Source organism: Manacus candei, unplaced genomic scaffold, assembly GCF_025592945.1.
Source record: "Manacus candei isolate 608988 ecotype Guabito, Panama unplaced genomic scaffold, ASM2559294v1 h1tg000044l, whole genome shotgun sequence".
NCBI classification, from domain to species: Eukaryota; Metazoa; Chordata; class Aves; order Passeriformes; family Pipridae; genus Manacus; species Manacus candei.
Window position 1 is genome coordinate 2,076,473 of NW_026138092.1, and position 15,921 is coordinate 2,092,393.

At 40.3% G+C, this 15,921-nt stretch overlaps 1 protein-coding gene and 1 long non-coding RNA gene across 2 annotated transcripts in view; one reads left to right on the forward strand and one right to left on the reverse strand.

Moving 5' to 3' along the window:
- The window catches only part of LOC127474798 (uncharacterized), a 652,309-nt gene that overhangs the window by 395,478 nt on the left and 240,910 nt on the right, over positions 1-15,921 (reverse strand). The window lies entirely within an intron of this gene.
- ADGRL4 (adhesion G protein-coupled receptor L4) overlaps positions 4,569-15,921 on the forward strand; it is a 75,765-nt gene continuing 64,412 nt past the window's right edge. The window contains exons 1-2 of the mRNA XM_051796030.1: positions 4,569-5,199; positions 6,687-6,836. Coding sequence (XP_051651990.1) covers positions 5,178-5,199; positions 6,687-6,836 — 172 coding nt within the window. The 5' untranslated portion in view covers positions 4,569-5,177. The remainder of the gene's footprint in view (positions 5,200-6,686; positions 6,837-15,921) is intronic.

The following is a 15,921-nucleotide window of genomic DNA, read 5'->3' on the forward strand; positions in this document are numbered from 1 at the left end:
AAAATACAACCCCAAGGTTCCTGAGAAGTGCAGGACCAAATCCTGAGATCCTTGCTTAGGATCTAGTCACCCCTCAATAGATATGGAAGATAATTCAATAAGAACCCAAGTCCATACCATAATTTAACCATTTTTATAGAGCGTTTCCTGAGGAGAAAAAAATCAGAGTGTTTTTTGTGGAACATTTTCCTGCTGGAAGATTGACTGTGATGTTGTGAGGGTAGGCACCTGGACAGGTCAGGCCAGCACTGTGTGGTAGGCAAACAAGAAGTGTCAGAATTCTTCTCCCATGTGGAAAAAAAGAAAAAAAAAAGATGTAGTTGTGGTCTTGTAGGAGCCAGTCTGGTTGTCTCGTGGTTCACATATTAGCACTGCACTGTAAGAGCACTTTGCTTCTGATGCCCTGCTGTAAAATGAGTGTACTAAAAGCAACTGGTAGTCTGGCATTTCATTGGTGTAATTATTCATGGAGTTCACTCTATTCCTTCTGCAGAGATGTGACTACTGTTACAATTCCACCATAGCATGACCAGTCCCAGGAGAACACAAACAGACATGGAAACTGAATTACTTTATCCCTTTTAGCTGTGGGGATCTTTATTCTCGGTCTGTGCATCTCTGCTGTATTAGAGCAGGGGCGGAAACAGAGCTGAATTTCAGGGTGGTTAATCTGGCTTTCAGAAACATTGCATTCACTTTAAATTCCCTCATTTCATGACTTCATCCAGGGTAAAACAAAGAGCAGAAAGAAAGTGGCTCTGAGCACTGAAATGTGCCATTTCCTTGAGATGGACACAGCCACGCAGATTTAGGAGGATGTGTGCATGCATATGTTTATGTGAGCTGCTGTGTTTATTGCTTCAGAATTGCCTGAAGTTACATCATCCCAAGAGGTATATTCAGCCCTGTATGCTCAGGTGGAATATGATGTTTGCACATAAAATGATAAGGATTTGTGAAGCTCTCAGACAGGAAGGTGAGGTGACACAGTTATAAAACAGACACTGGCACTACTTTTGGGCTGGAGTCCTCTGCCCTGTGAGAGACTAGTCTGTGTTTGAAAGATATTTTCAAATTTTAACCAATCGTGGAAATTCATTATTTTATCTGACATTTAAGTACATTTTCAATTTTATCCGGATTTTAAGGACTAGACAATAAAACCTCAAACTATACTGGCTCTAGTAACAAGGATAAATGAAACATTTCTGAAGTATTATAAAGACCATATGAATTCTTGAAGAGATAGGATTTGGTTTGAAACCAATAAATAAATTTGACACATTAAAAAAACAGCAAGCATCATAGAAAAAGCTTTATCCAATGCATTTGTGCATCCTCTGTTTTATATCACACGTTCCTTTTGGCAGCAAACTTGGTGATTCAAGAGAACAGTCATTAGTCAAAAAAAAAGCAAAGGCTGACAGATCTTGACCATATTTTTATTATTGGCATTAAGTATTTATCATCCCAATTCAGCAACTGATACTTTTACATGCTTATGTGACAGAGATAAATGTGTGTGTGCATGCACATGCATGTGGCTGTTCTGCACATGCAGAGTGGATTATATTGGAGCACCAAATTTGGTGAGATTCTTTGTTACATATTGTGCAAGCAGTTCAAATTCGATCACACCAAAGGAATTAATATCTTTAATACAGTAGACCATGCTTATATTCATTTAAAAGAAACACACCTCATACCAGCTCTATTCAGGTTTTGCTCCTTTGCTGGCATCATAGGCAGTGAATGGAATGAAACCTGTTGCTCCATATTTATCTATATTTATTTTTTGAAAGCTACCTAAGACTGAGCTCTAGGAAGTCATCAGCTGTGGGTGCTAGCTTCATAGCATTGTCTGCACAATCAGCATCCCACTTACCTTTAAAATCATCACGAATAAACACATTTTTTTCATGATGCAAAGCTTGGAAATATCCAATAATTTATAAAAGCAGGATGAAGTCTTCCTACCAGTTCACCAGCAAAAAAACCAACTTTAGAATTCTATAGTCACACGTAAGATACTGTAATCACAGCGATCAGTAACCAAAAATATGTGGTTTGAATTCAAGCATGTTAGTCTGTGTATATTAATTTACTTATGCCCTCCTGACTCAGTCATGCAAAGATAAATGAGCCCATTTATAAAATGAACAACACATTTAAGTATAGAACTGGGGCTTTGCTTCCCATGTAAGAATGGAAAGACTGTCTTTTGAAGTGTTTCCACAAACCATTTATTTTTGATGTTTCTTTATTTCAAGGCAAGCAGACATGGATTCTGCAGTACTGACTTTCCACATTCTTGTAGCCATTTTATTTAGACTTATTCTCCAGTCTTCCAGGAATATGCATGTTTGTCCATGTCCCTCCTCTCTGCCTACAAAGACAGGCACCCATCAATACTTCAGTTTTGTGACACCTCAATATTTTTTTCTCAGCATATTTTGAAAATTGTGACAGCACAAATTTGAAAGTGTCTGCTTTCTCATGTGTTCACCTGCTCATCTCCACTTGTTTAAATCCTATCCCTGTGTGCCAATAGATATTATCAGTAAATCCTCCTGGTTTAATCTCCAAAATGTCTCAGAAATCTCTCCTTTCCTCTTCATTCTCCCCATAAAATCTTTGTCAAGTCCATCCTTCTCCACATCCATGTCTACTGCGACCTTGCTGTCCTCAGCCTCTAAATGACACTCACATTAGCCAGTTTTTAAAGTAGTGTAATGCAAAAGTAATCCACTGCTCCCAGTATTGAGATCTCATTAAGATATTTGTAAATCCCTCTTCTTCTCTGTCTCCCTATTGCCTTCTAAATCTGATCGAAGCTCCTTTTATCACCCAGAGTTCCTCCTGACCTCGCCTACCTTCTGCTGTCCTTGCTCTGTTCTTCCACATCTTTCTTCTTTATGTGCTCTCTGCTCCATTGCCAGTCACAGTGTAAACCATTTGGCAATTAGACCTGTGCACTGCCCTCGATGCCATCCATGATACCTGGGAGTGGAGTCACTATTCCAGATGGAAAGTATTCCCATGTCATTGGCATAGTCCCCTTTATAAGTGACCTTTATAAGTTTGAATCACTGACTACTAAAAAAGCAAGTTATGACATGTTTTCCTAAAAAAAGGAAAGGAGATGTTTGTCTTCTAATAGTAAGAATATTGGTTTTTTTCTGAGTAATCCACAATTTCTCTTTAGGCCTTGAATCAGAAAAGGAATTAAAGTTTTTACTCTAAATTTACTATCACTGTGATTATGAATTTGCTCTCCAAACAGTCTATCCAAACACCCCTTGCAGAAAACCGATGTCTAAACCATATTGAAATATTCATCTCTTACTTTTCAAAAATACGTTTCCAGCTCTTAAGACCTGAATTTTAGGTTGTAACTTCTTGCTCTCTCCTCTTGCTTACTATTAAAATCTTTTAGCTTGGGGAATAAAAAGACACAGGGCAGTAAGATATAATTTCTGCTTTGTGGGTTTCACAGCCCTTATTAGTGCACTGAAGTTTAGCAGCAGGATCTGTCAGTTAGTTCAGACCAGCCAAGTTTACAACACAGCACAAGGGACAGGACGTGCAGATCAAAGCTCTGCTCAGGTCATCTGATTTTCTGTTCCTCTGTCTCTGTGCATTAGATTACGGGAAAACTTGACAAAACAAACTAATTCCTAGTCCCTTCCTCTCTTACCCTTTAAGTCCTGTCCCCCTCACAAAGTCTTCCTACACCTGCACCCTTTGTTCATTTTTCTGCGGTTCGTCAAAAATTAACATCCGGTTCCTGGAGCTTCCTCTCTCTTTGCCAAAGTGCTCCAGGGGTGCCTTGTGCCAACCAGACCCCTACATGCTGTTCCTACACCTCACACCTCCCTGACCTGAGCAGAGTTTAACCCACTGAACTCCAACCAGCACTGATGATGAAGCTGGAAAATGACGGAAATCAAATTGTTCCTAAAAAGTTTAAAAAAAATGTTACCACATCCACCTCCAGAGATAATTCCTAAGACTGGGCTAATAATGCTTTCCCACCAGGTACCTGCCAAAGTGCCAGCCTCAAAACTTTCCAATCAGACACGGCACATTTTGCCACAGTGACATCCCACAGCCTCAAGTCTGTTTTATTTAGTTTAGAGAGATTCTCCACTCTTCCAGCAGTGTGCCTGCTTTACCAAATTGGTTATGTTGAATATATAATAAATATATAATAATAATAAATATAATGAATATATAATAATAAATATATAACTATATAAATATGTATATATTAAGATATATAAAAACATATAAATAATAATAAATTGGCTATATTGAATATGTCCTATTACACAACACCCTATTTCAGTCCCACGAACTCATAGAAACTTGGTTCTTCTTGGGCTCCTGAGATTTCTGGCCATACAATTGTCTTCCTGCCTCTTTCCTCCCTGCCTATATGTCTTTGTTTTCCTCCTGAAGTGGAGTTCAGTGATTTCCTGTACCTTCCTTACAGCCCATGACCCTTAAAGCAACATTGCTTAGCTGCACTAAGGATCCATCTCAAAACTGAGGAAAGCCGTGGGAAGAACAACTGCAGTCAATCAAGACTGAACCAAAAAAAGGAGTCTTGAGGCTCACACATACTCATCTCACCAGGAAAAGGTGGAAGGAAGCTTGTAGACCGTTACCTCTGAGGTCATAAACTCTGAGCAAGTTACTAATCTCCTCCACCTCTTCCTCACCCTCCCTCATCTGCTGCTCCATTCTGCTGCTGCTCCTGTAGTTCTCCTGCCAGCAGGCTGCTGTCACCCCTTCCAGCTTCATCCTCCCCCTGCTCCAGACCCACTCTCCCAAACAGCTCCTTTACCCCGTGCTCTTCTAACCTCCTCAACCCGAATCTTCCCTGACATCCTCTGCAGGCTCCTGCAGGCTTTCTCATTGCTTTCCTACTTGCCAGAAGAGCAGGTCCTCAGCCCCTCCTGACCCTTCCTGTCCTGCCTGTTGAGCCTCAGGAGCTTCTGGAAGCGTGAAGCTTGGGACAAAGGGCAGTGTCAGGGCCGTGCCTGCACCGGGACATCACTCTCCTGACGGGCATATGTGTGTATTTTGCACATGGTCAGATATTTTAAGGCAGGGAGGTTTTTTCTGTGACACAGAGGCTCTGCACCAGGCACTGCACAGCAACAGCATCACCAATGAAACTGCTTCCATTCCTAGGTAGGTGAAATCCCTGTCCCCGGGGAGCGAGTGGCAGATGAGAAGGGAGTGGGATCTGGCAAGGGGAAATCAGTCTATTGGGGATGGTGGAAACTTGGGGGATACACAGGACTGAAAGTCCCCATAGCTTTGATCTGTGTTGCTACTGCATTCAGCAATTGTATGGTTAGCATCATCCCAAAAACCAAATCCCACAAATGTCTTTATGTCACTGTGGGTTTTGTACTGTAAAAAAAAAAAAAAAAGAAAGAAAGAAAGAAAAAAAATCGTGGGTTTCTGTGGGTTCAGTTTAGTTTGGTTTTTTTTTTCTTCTCTCTCTCCATCTGCTTGGGAGATTTTTAGATTTCACATGCTATAAACAGTAAAATGACAACAGAATCCCGCAGGTTTCTGTTTTAATCTCTGGAAAATGTTCTCTCGAAAACACAGGGAAAAGATGAAATTGGGCGATACCTGAATTTTGTGTGTATTTTATAGTCTCTTGAATTCTCCATGAAATTGTAATTTGTCCAAGAAAACAATGCCTAAGTGAGATTTCATTAAGCAATTAATCATGTAATTGTAATACTAGGCTAGCAAATGTCCAGAATAATATTCAGGTAGGGAAAAGCAGAACTGCAGGGAAACTCAGCATCCAAAAGGATCTTTGTGTTCTCCAACTTTCATTATGTCCTGCTGACAATTTATAAAGTACAAAGTAAAAAACTTACTTTCCCTTCTGAGCTAAATGCCTTGTTTGTAACCTATGACAGGGTGTGTATAATAATTGTCTATAATAACTCGGTAAGCCATTAGTTTTCTCAAAAGGAAAGATTCCTTTTTTTTCTTTGTGTTGAAAATCATATGCATTCATACAATTGAAAAGTACTTATGCCATTTAGGAATCATCTAGGGGGTGGGAAAAAAAAGAAGACAATGCTTTCATAGCAAGGACATGGCACTTTAAGGGATTAAATTTAAATAATTTGGATAAGTTTTTAAACCACGCTGTCATAATGCTGTAAATATGCAACATATCATCCTAATCTCTCAGACCACGCCTGTATGTTAGCTATAAAACTGCTTATAAACATAAAAAGTCTGATCAGGGGAACCCTGCTTGGTGTTTTTTCCCTTGGCTGTGTAGGGCAGTTTGGATTATACTCGATACATAATTCAGAGTGCAAATAAATGCTGTGCTTTACCGGAAAGGACCAGAGAGCTTTGAAAGCCATCCAAGTGTTTTCCCCGGATCACTGAGTAACTTCTGTGTTGTTTACCAATTTTATACTGGTTAAGAACACACACAAATTCTCAATCTATGGTGTCTGCTGCTTTACCAAAGAAGCTCCTGTAGTGGTGGCCCTTGCCCCATCCTGCAGCAGAGCTGAGTCTGCGATGACAAGTTCACAGGAATACACCCATTTCGTGGCCCAGATCTTGTTTTAGAGCTCGTGAGAATTATGTTTTTAGATAATGAAACAAGCCTGATTTTCCTTTTGTTCCAGTTCTGGTTTCCAGTCTGCTGGACTATGGCTGCACCTCTGCCAGCTGTAACATGACGTGCCACAAAGATGCCAGGTGTGAAGTCCAGGGTGGCACAACGGGCTGCTACTGCTCCCAGGGATACACAGGCAATGGAATAACATTCTGCTACGGTAAACAGACTTTACCTAAATGTACTTTTGTTATGTGCTCGCTTGAAAACCTGATTTAAGAGCCCCTTAGCTCAAGGATTAAACTTTATGTCACGACAGCACGCACTAACATGTTTTCAAAGCCGAAATCTTCAAGGTTTTCTGAGAAATTCTACAATTTCCTCTCAACATACCACACACCTCAGCTGAGTATGACCCGTTTTCCAGCTCTCCTTTCCCGTGACAGTTGCTAGTGCTGTCTTTGCTGATTTATCTGCAGCAATTTCACTTGTGACTCAGGACTTCTGAAGCTTGGAGGTGGCCCAGTGGCTGCTTCCCAGCCCTCACCTCCCTTTCCCACACACGTAGCACTCGGCCACTCTTCCCAGTAGCTGATCATAATCCAATAACACAGTTCCTCGGCTGCTCCAGGAGGCTGAGGAGCTCTGTGTGTGCCACAGAGACGTGCCAGTGATGATTTTTCCACTACAGCTGTTTGCAAGAGAAATATGCCAGAAATCCCATGAAGAGGTCTGCTTTTGGATGCCTCTATCTTCCATCCAAAGAGAATGATATTTTTCCTGCCTTCATATTTGAGTTGTTCTCTGCTATGAATAGCTCTAATGTTTATTTCCACTGTCAGGTATAGCTGTGTCCAGATGCAGACAGGCTGAAATTCATATGAATCCTGTCAGTTTTCAGTATCCTGAGAAGTACTTATGAATAGTAACCATCTATTTGCTCAGTTTCTGCATTTCAAGCATCTTTGGAAATTTAGCAGTCAGTGCTTAGCAGGTTTGCTATGAGCACAGGTGAGCAGCCCACGTGTGGTTTGGATTTTTATAGCTCATTTACCACAGTGTACTTGGAAGTGTGCTTGTTTAGCAAAATACAGAATGCCTTTTTCCTAAGAGAGTTGTCTATCCTTTTGTAAGCTGGGAATGCTTTAAAGAAATATAGCTGGCTAAACCAATAAAGAATAAGGAATCACAAAATCACAGAATAACTTATTTTGGAAGAGATTTCTGAAGGCCATTTGGTCCAGCTCCCCACTCGGAGCAGGTTCAGCTTAGAGAAGGTGGTTTGGGGCCTCATGCAGCTGAGCTTTGAGTGTCTCCAAGGATGAAACCTGTGCCTCTCTGGACCCTTACTCCAGTGTCTGATCATCATTATTTTGAAAATTTTTTTTCTGATATCAGTTTGATGTTTCTCTTGTTGCAGCCTGTAACTTTTGCCTCCCATGTGCACTTACTACTGTACATTTCTAATAATAGTTCAGCTTCATCTCCTCTATAATCCCTGCTGACCTACCATTAGGTAGCTGTAGGCAGCTATAGTATTTCCCTTTTGCCTTCCCATCTTAAGTCTGAGCAAACACTGTTCTCTCAATTTCATCTTTGCATCAAGTGTCACGTAGTTTCTAAATATATTTCTTGAATTTAGGGCTCACCTTGCCCTAAATATAGGTTAATCATTATTTACCTATCGAAAATAATCTTTCTCTGGTCAAAAGAGAATAAGAAGAAATGGCCTTCAAAACACTAATATGGCATTTGCACTGGTTCAATTTTACTACCATAAAAAAGTTGGCTGATTTGAAAGACAAGTGCACATAATGTTTGCAGAGTCAAGGGCCTATACTTGTGAATAATACAGAGAAAAGGGAAAACCAAGCCAATTTTAGCAATACTTCCTGGAACAAATCAAACCAGCACTTACTTATCTAGCACCATAAGGTACCCACTACATTATCTGTACTTTTCTAGAAAACTGTGATTATGAATCATCATTTAAATTTTCAGTAAAGATAGCTGTTGTTCTCACTGACATGACTGATGTTCTTAAATCCATCCATTATGTAGGTACCCATTATAGTATTATGAAATCCACTTGGATGAGGACAGATTTATCTTACCTTCCATGGCTTTTTGTCTCATACAGTACCTTTTCCTCACTTTCTCTTTTGCCTGTATTTTCTTAGGGAAACCAACATTCAAAATCCAAAAAAAACATTTTTGAGCACTTAAAGAAAATTCAGTGCAGTGAAATATGCATTCACAAATCTTGTGATTAAATTAATTGTTTATTAATAATTATACTCAGTGTCTGGAAACTCAGTCTTTAAAATAACATTTCCACTATCGGTCCAGGCAAACAAGATACCAGATGTACTTGTGGTGCTTTGCAGTTGAGTGGCAATGGTCTGAAGCAAGCCTTGTGTCAGGAGACCAACTTTTTCTCTGGTAAAATACCTCAACAACCACCAAAGTCACTTACCCTGCAGTTAAGCAGCAAAGCTCGTGTCAGAACTGTGTGGCTGTTGGCCCTGGAAGAGGGAGGATGTTTCTCTAGGGCAGCGTGTTACACGGTGCATTATTAATATTGTGCAGCAGCCCTCTAATAGCATAAAAAAGTAACCTGAATTTTAATTGGGTGGGCTCCATAAAGGATTAGAAATATAGGCTACACCCCATCATAAATAGTTTAAAGCTATGAAAACGTAAGGCAAAGCCTGGGGTGTTTAATGATGTATGAGATCGTGCTGTTCTGTGTGGAGAAAGCAGCAGGTGTATCTGCTGTTCTGGAGATAGCTACCCATTTTTATTCTGTTAATAATCTTGGGCTTTCACAATGATAGTGCAGTCACCTTCAAAAGTGATCATCAATTATGTGCTAATACAGGCATTTTCTAAAGAGTGTATGTAGCACATTGTGTTTATGTGTTTGCCCTTTTGGTTATTTAGACAGGTTGTGAAAGTCATGGGTACTGTCAACAACATCAGTAATTTTGCAAAATGTGGAACCAACTTCTTCATTGTGCTTATCCTGGTAGACAATTAAACCAGAGCAGTCATTGTTTTGAGGCTTTACTCTGGAACAAGCAATTCAAATTCTTTCTCCTTGTAAAAATGTTGAACAAGAAATGCTAGTTTTCAGGTTAGTCCTCTTAAGCTTTTATAGATTAGAAACTCTTCCTTTTTATTTATAGGTACATTCTCACTGTTTTTGAAAGGTTTACATTCGCTTCTCCACTTTCACTTGCTTGTAACACCTCTTAAATACTTGTAAATGTTATTTCTTTGCTAGCCCTGTCTTTTCAATGTGACACACTTAGACATTTTCCCCTGAGTTTACTGTGCTGCAAGAGGCAATAATGTCCTGTTACATTTATTTCCTAGCACCATTATTGATGAATCATGAATCACTGATGTCAGCATGCCTTAGGAATGGGGTTTGTTAGTTTTGACTTTGCTCCCTTTGCCAGCTGGCTAAGTGACTGCAGAGAGCTCAAGATTATTGGATTTGCTGTGTATAGATAAAGACACATAGATATGAATTTAATTTCCTGGTGTCAAAGTCATGGCTTTTAAAATAATTATCCTCTTACAATCTTTCCCACAAGATTTCAACCACTTTAAATTAGGTCATGTTTTGGACTTTCTGAAGGCATACTTTGGCCAGTCTAACAAAAAGCTAATCCTCTTCATAATCTTGTTGTCTTCAGTAAGAATATGTGCAGGAATGCACATAGTCAGGAGAAAAACTGATTGTGGTATCTGGCCTCTTTTATTTATTGGAATTACAACTTACATAGCAATAAATTCCTTCTACACAGTATCTTCCAGAAAGCCATAAATGAGTCACCTTGTCAAGTTTTACACCTCTGAGGTACAAAATATATAACAGTCTTCTTACTCATTCTTTTGTATTTATATTTCTTGTTTTGTGTAGTATTAGATGAGAAAGAAAGACCTCTGATAATAGAACTATTTTCTTTTTAGGTACTCTGTTCCTGGGCAGATGTGAATTCTGTGAATATAATCAGTGAGGTTTTAGCTTCACATTATCATACACCTAATTGAAGCAACATGGGCTAAAGCTCTCGGCATAAAAATAAAACATAAAAATATATCCAGATAAGACTGATTTATGGACAAGTTAACTTCCTTTTATGCAAAAGTACCATGGATTTTTTACAGTTAAATAGCACTACATTTGCCACTTTTGTAAATGCATTGATATAAAAAGAGTCGGACATATAAATTGGGTGTTGCTCACAATCCCAGCTTTCTTCCAAAAGAAAATTAAAGGAAACAAACAAAATTTCAGATCTTTTAGAGTAGATTGGGGTGGAAGTAAAACTTCACTGAAGCCAATATTTTATTTTTAAAAAACAAAGGGGAAAATGAGTTGGCATCAGTGATGCTTTCCTAAGCAGCTCTGCTGTTTCAATACTGGCTGCTTCTTGATTGCTGACTGCCAATTTGCTGCTTTGCTGGCACACTGCAGGAAATTAAAGTAAACAGCGTGATCACAGTGTTTACTTTAACTTTCTAAAATACGGAAGGAAAATGAAGCAGTGCTGTTTGTTCCAGGAGGGTAGGCAGGCAAGCAGGAAAAAGCCTGAACACAATATCCCTCCCAGATATCCCTACACAATATTCCCTTGTAAATGTCACTCGCAAATTATACTGCAAGACTAATCAGTCTGACTTGTAAAATAGTTACAGCTCTTCCAGAAATACTGAGCAGGGACTTAGGCTGTCAGGGAAACTTTGTGCTGAAGCTCTATTCCTAAAGTGAAATGGAGGAAGATTTGTCGTTTTCCAGAGGTAAAAAACGCATCAGTGTAAAGTGGTATTTTATATCAAAATACAGAATCCTTCTTGGAACACAGGGCAAGTGGTGTAAACTCTGCTGAAACAAATTGAAAGCCTACTCAATATATGAACACAAACATATTTTCTTGTTTTACTGAGGGTCAAAAGACCAACTCTCTGGCTTTTGCCTATAAAAAAAGGAGCTTGTCTGTGAGAACTCGGTTCCTTGCTCTAACATGATGTCACTGTGTCTCACCATTGGCTTTTATTGCAGTCACTGAATTTGGTTTGATTCACTGGTGTCACTGTTGCCATTCTGTAGCACCCAACTGGTGTATAATTTTGAGGGAATTTTTACTTTCAAATTAACATGCTACTGCATATAATCATTTTATTCTATCCAGAAGTGTTCATCAATAGCAAATGATCTGATCCAAATGCTGGTTCACCAGAGGAGAATTTTTTTATTATTATTTTTTTGGTACCAGCAGGCATACATCACTGCATGTCACTTCTGTGTTTACCAAATAGTCTGAAATCACTGATACGGAAGATCCAATCCACACACTTCCCAAATTCATTTCACTGCTATCAGTTACCACAAGCTATAAAAAGGCAGATTGCAGCTGCTCTAGCATAGCACAGCAGGAGAAAGATATGCCTTAGCCAAACACTAATAACAGGGCTCCACTCGGTGTTTGACAGCTTCAAAACCTTGGGATGTGCTATGCAGGAGGCCAAAGCAGACCATCTCACTCTGGGTTCATCTCACTCTTCCTTACCCTTTCTACTTTTCCCTTCTCCTCCTGTGTCTCCCAGTCTCTGCTGGTTTGCCTCTAAATTCTGCTGGAGCATTTGCATGGTTTCAGGGTGGAACATGGTAAAAGCAGAGCATGAGAGGGCAGGAATCATCTTCAAACTCAGAACTCCTACTGCAGGTTTAGGTGTCTGCTTTTCAGTGAGCCCAAGAATTGCTAGGAAGGCACCATCCTGTTTGTTGCATATATAGGTATTATATTTAATTAAATCTATGCCTTCAAGCTTCCTCTCCAGGGGACAGAAAGTTTTCTTCCCTCACATGACTTCTTTGTTCATAAGGTAGCGGAATGTTTTTCTACTTTTCTTGAAGTGCAGAGATCGACTGCTGAGCTGAGAGATGTTACCCAGCTGAGGTATCTTGATCCCATATTCCAGGTTAAACCTGTAGGCAGATCATGGAATTGAAAAGTCTGGACAAAATAGCTGGGAGGATTTGACATTCTGGTGCATGACAGGCCATTAGCCTGGGGAAAGCGTGGGCGTTAACGTTAACAGAGCGGGTTCCTGCTCCTTTGGGGACCTACAGCTTTATGTATGGCTTTTGCCTTTTCATGTGCAAGATGTCACACTTTGCTGTGAATCTGGGAAGGGCTTGATGGCTGTGATGTGTGCAGACTGCTGGGGACTAACCAGCTGCTCTGTGGTTGCCTTCCAGTGGCAAAGGACAGAGCCACGTTTATGCTCCCAAAAACAGCCATGCCCTTGGCTAACAGTGTTAGTCAAAACAGCTTCTGTAGGCTTGAATTTAATTTTTAAAGCTGAAATTGCCTATTATAACTAGCTACTTTTGAAATTTTATGTTTCAGTTAAATCATTTAAGAGCAGATCAGGAATTTGAAAGGGGAGAGGGTGCTACAGCAGTGCCTGGTGATGCATGAGAACATGAGTCAGGCAGAAAACAGTGTAGGATGTTTGCAGCAGCAATACAATCCTGCTGAATAAGACACAGCAGAGGCTGTCTCATTCCAATTCTCTTACCTCTGTAAACGGCTGGGCCCATAAAATCTGGACTCAAAGCGTTTTATGCATTCAAAGTGCCAAATCCAGTTTCCTCACTCATATGAAAAAAATCCCCCCCACCTTCTCACTTGAATGAGATAGAGAGGAATCTTCAGAGGGTTAGCTCTTCTCCTCACTGCCAGAAAACACAGGTCACCTGAGCCAAAGATAAAGCCCACAATAACCATTTGTAAGATTGACCCTGACTTTAAGAAGCATTGGACAAAGTCCATTTTAGGGACTTTTTAGATAGACTCATTACATTCACAGATTTGAGAAAAAAAAAAAAAAGTCATTTCTATTCTCTATCTTTTTTTATGGGTTTTGTTTACATTTTCTTGAAACGATACTTGGAGCATGACTAAAATGCAGTAATGCATTTTTTGAAAGGACCAGAAACAAACAAACTTCCCCTTGTTATATCTTTAATCATATCCAGTCTCTCTTTTAAATCAGTCCTGTTTGTGTCTAAAAAGAGTTTTTAAAAAGTGTGTAGATGATGTGGTACAAAAGAGTTATTTGTCTCTCTCAAAAATGTACCCAAACTTTCAGGCTGATCAGCTGTACACGGATGGTTTCTTACTTGTTTAATTCAAAATGTGTTTTAACCCTTGCCAAATAATGCTAATTTCCTTTCTTGAGAAAATACTCCTTTCATCCTGTTTTATGCTACTAAGAATCAATATGTTACATGTCTAGAGGATGTGGGAAAATTCATTTAAGGAGCTTTAAACTTATAATTTCAGAGTCTGCTTACTTTGTGTTTACCAGAGATATGATTCCCTTCCTGTGTCTCTAACATCTGAAGTGGTCCCAGAAGGTCCAACAGTAACAATACAGTCTTTTTACTTGCTGGTCTAAAGTAAAAGGATGGAAAGTATTTCCAGAACATGTATACTCATACAGGTATATTAAATGCACACAATTGGGTACACATGGACCTATGTATAAGAAGGCATGTGAATAAAAAGCAGAATATTCTATTAAAAAAAGTGTAATCCAATCTCAAAATTGTCAATTTTACTCATTCTGTGGTCACATAGTTGAAATTAGGTTTGTTAAGGAAAGACCAGGATTTATTGGAAAGAAATTGCTTCCACACATTCCAGTTCCTTGAGACTTGCACATGGCAGAGACCACTGTAACCATCAGGCCCTGCAGCTGCCTTTGGGCCTATGAAGTCAGTGCTACCCATGTAACAAGGGAAGTATCATCAGGAATTGCACACATAAGAGATGATGTCATTTCTGCCCATATAATATCCCAGCAATCTGCTATATTCATTTTACTTTTGTCTCTGTAACTCTATATTGAATTCACAGAGTTCAAGAGCAGAAAAGTGTTCTCTTTGGGACCTTTTTAATTTTTTTTTCCTTATTTTAATTGCTGGTTTTTTTGTTTTCCTCAGCCAGAATAAACTAGCCAACAGTGGTGAGGTTGTATGTAACCACATCTGAAATGTGTAATTTATCTGGGATGATATGCTGGTGCACAATTTTTCAGTGTATGACTGAAAAATTGCCAACTGAGCTGTTGGCAGACAGAATATCAAACCCAGCTCAGCCCTGTGTGTAAGAAAGAGTTTAAGAAGGTAATTGACACTTTGGGCCTCTATTTGCCAAAGAAAGAGATAATGACTTCTCCAAGAAGATTAGAATCTAACCAAACATTGTGCTCTAAATATAGAGCACAAAGCCAGGTGATGTTTGTGAAAACGCTGCCGGGCAGCCGGAGAAGGAGGGGGTTGAAGGACTGCAATTTTCGCACTGTATATTTTTTTAGGTACACAGATTTAATTTAGAGATTGTGGCTCGAAAATGAAATTTACAGTAGGTGTGTTTTTCGGCGATAAGAGATTGATTTTGTGACCCCGGTACGCGCTAATTGAAATATCTGGCACCGTGTGTTGCTGAGGTTAAAGGAAGCCCTGCGCGCCTGGAACCGCGTTCTTCCTTCACCTTGAACCGCGCTGTTAATCACGGCCACAATCACGGGCAGGAAGGAAGCTGCCGTTCCGCTGGGGTACAAGGAAGCTGAACAATCTCTGCTCATTGTCTAAGGGATGGGTTGTTGTCTGATTACTCCAGGCCGAGTTTAGGAGATGCATGATTAGTTTAAAATGGAGATTTGAGGTTGGAGTTAAGGTTTCGGCGAGCACCAGAGGCCGGAGCCTCAACTGCTGTGGTGCGGCCAGAGCAAATGCAGGGGGTTCTTTCATCTGCTCACTACAACTGTGGCTGCTGCTTTGTGCCTTGTGCCAGTAGATGCAGAGGGACCTGGAGAGGTTGGAGAGTTGAGCTGATTCCAACAGGATGAGGTTCAACAAGGCCAAGTGCCGGGTCCTGCACTTTGGCCACAACAACCCCCTGCAGCCTCACAGGCTGGGGACAGAGTGGCTGGAGAGCAGCCAAGCAGGAAGGGACCTGGGAGTGTGGATGGACAGGGAGCTGAACAGGAGCCAGAGTGTGCCCAGGTGGCCAAGAAGGCCAATAGATCCTGGTCTGGATCAGGAACAGTGTGGCCAAGAGGTCCAAGGAAGTGATTCTGCCCCTGGACTCAGCACTGGTGAGGCCACCCCTGGAGTGCTGTGTCCAGTTCTGGGCCCTCAGCTCAGGAAGGACATGGAGGGGCTGGAGCAGGTCCAGAGAAGAGCAATGAGGCTGGGGAAGGGACTGGAGCACAAGTGC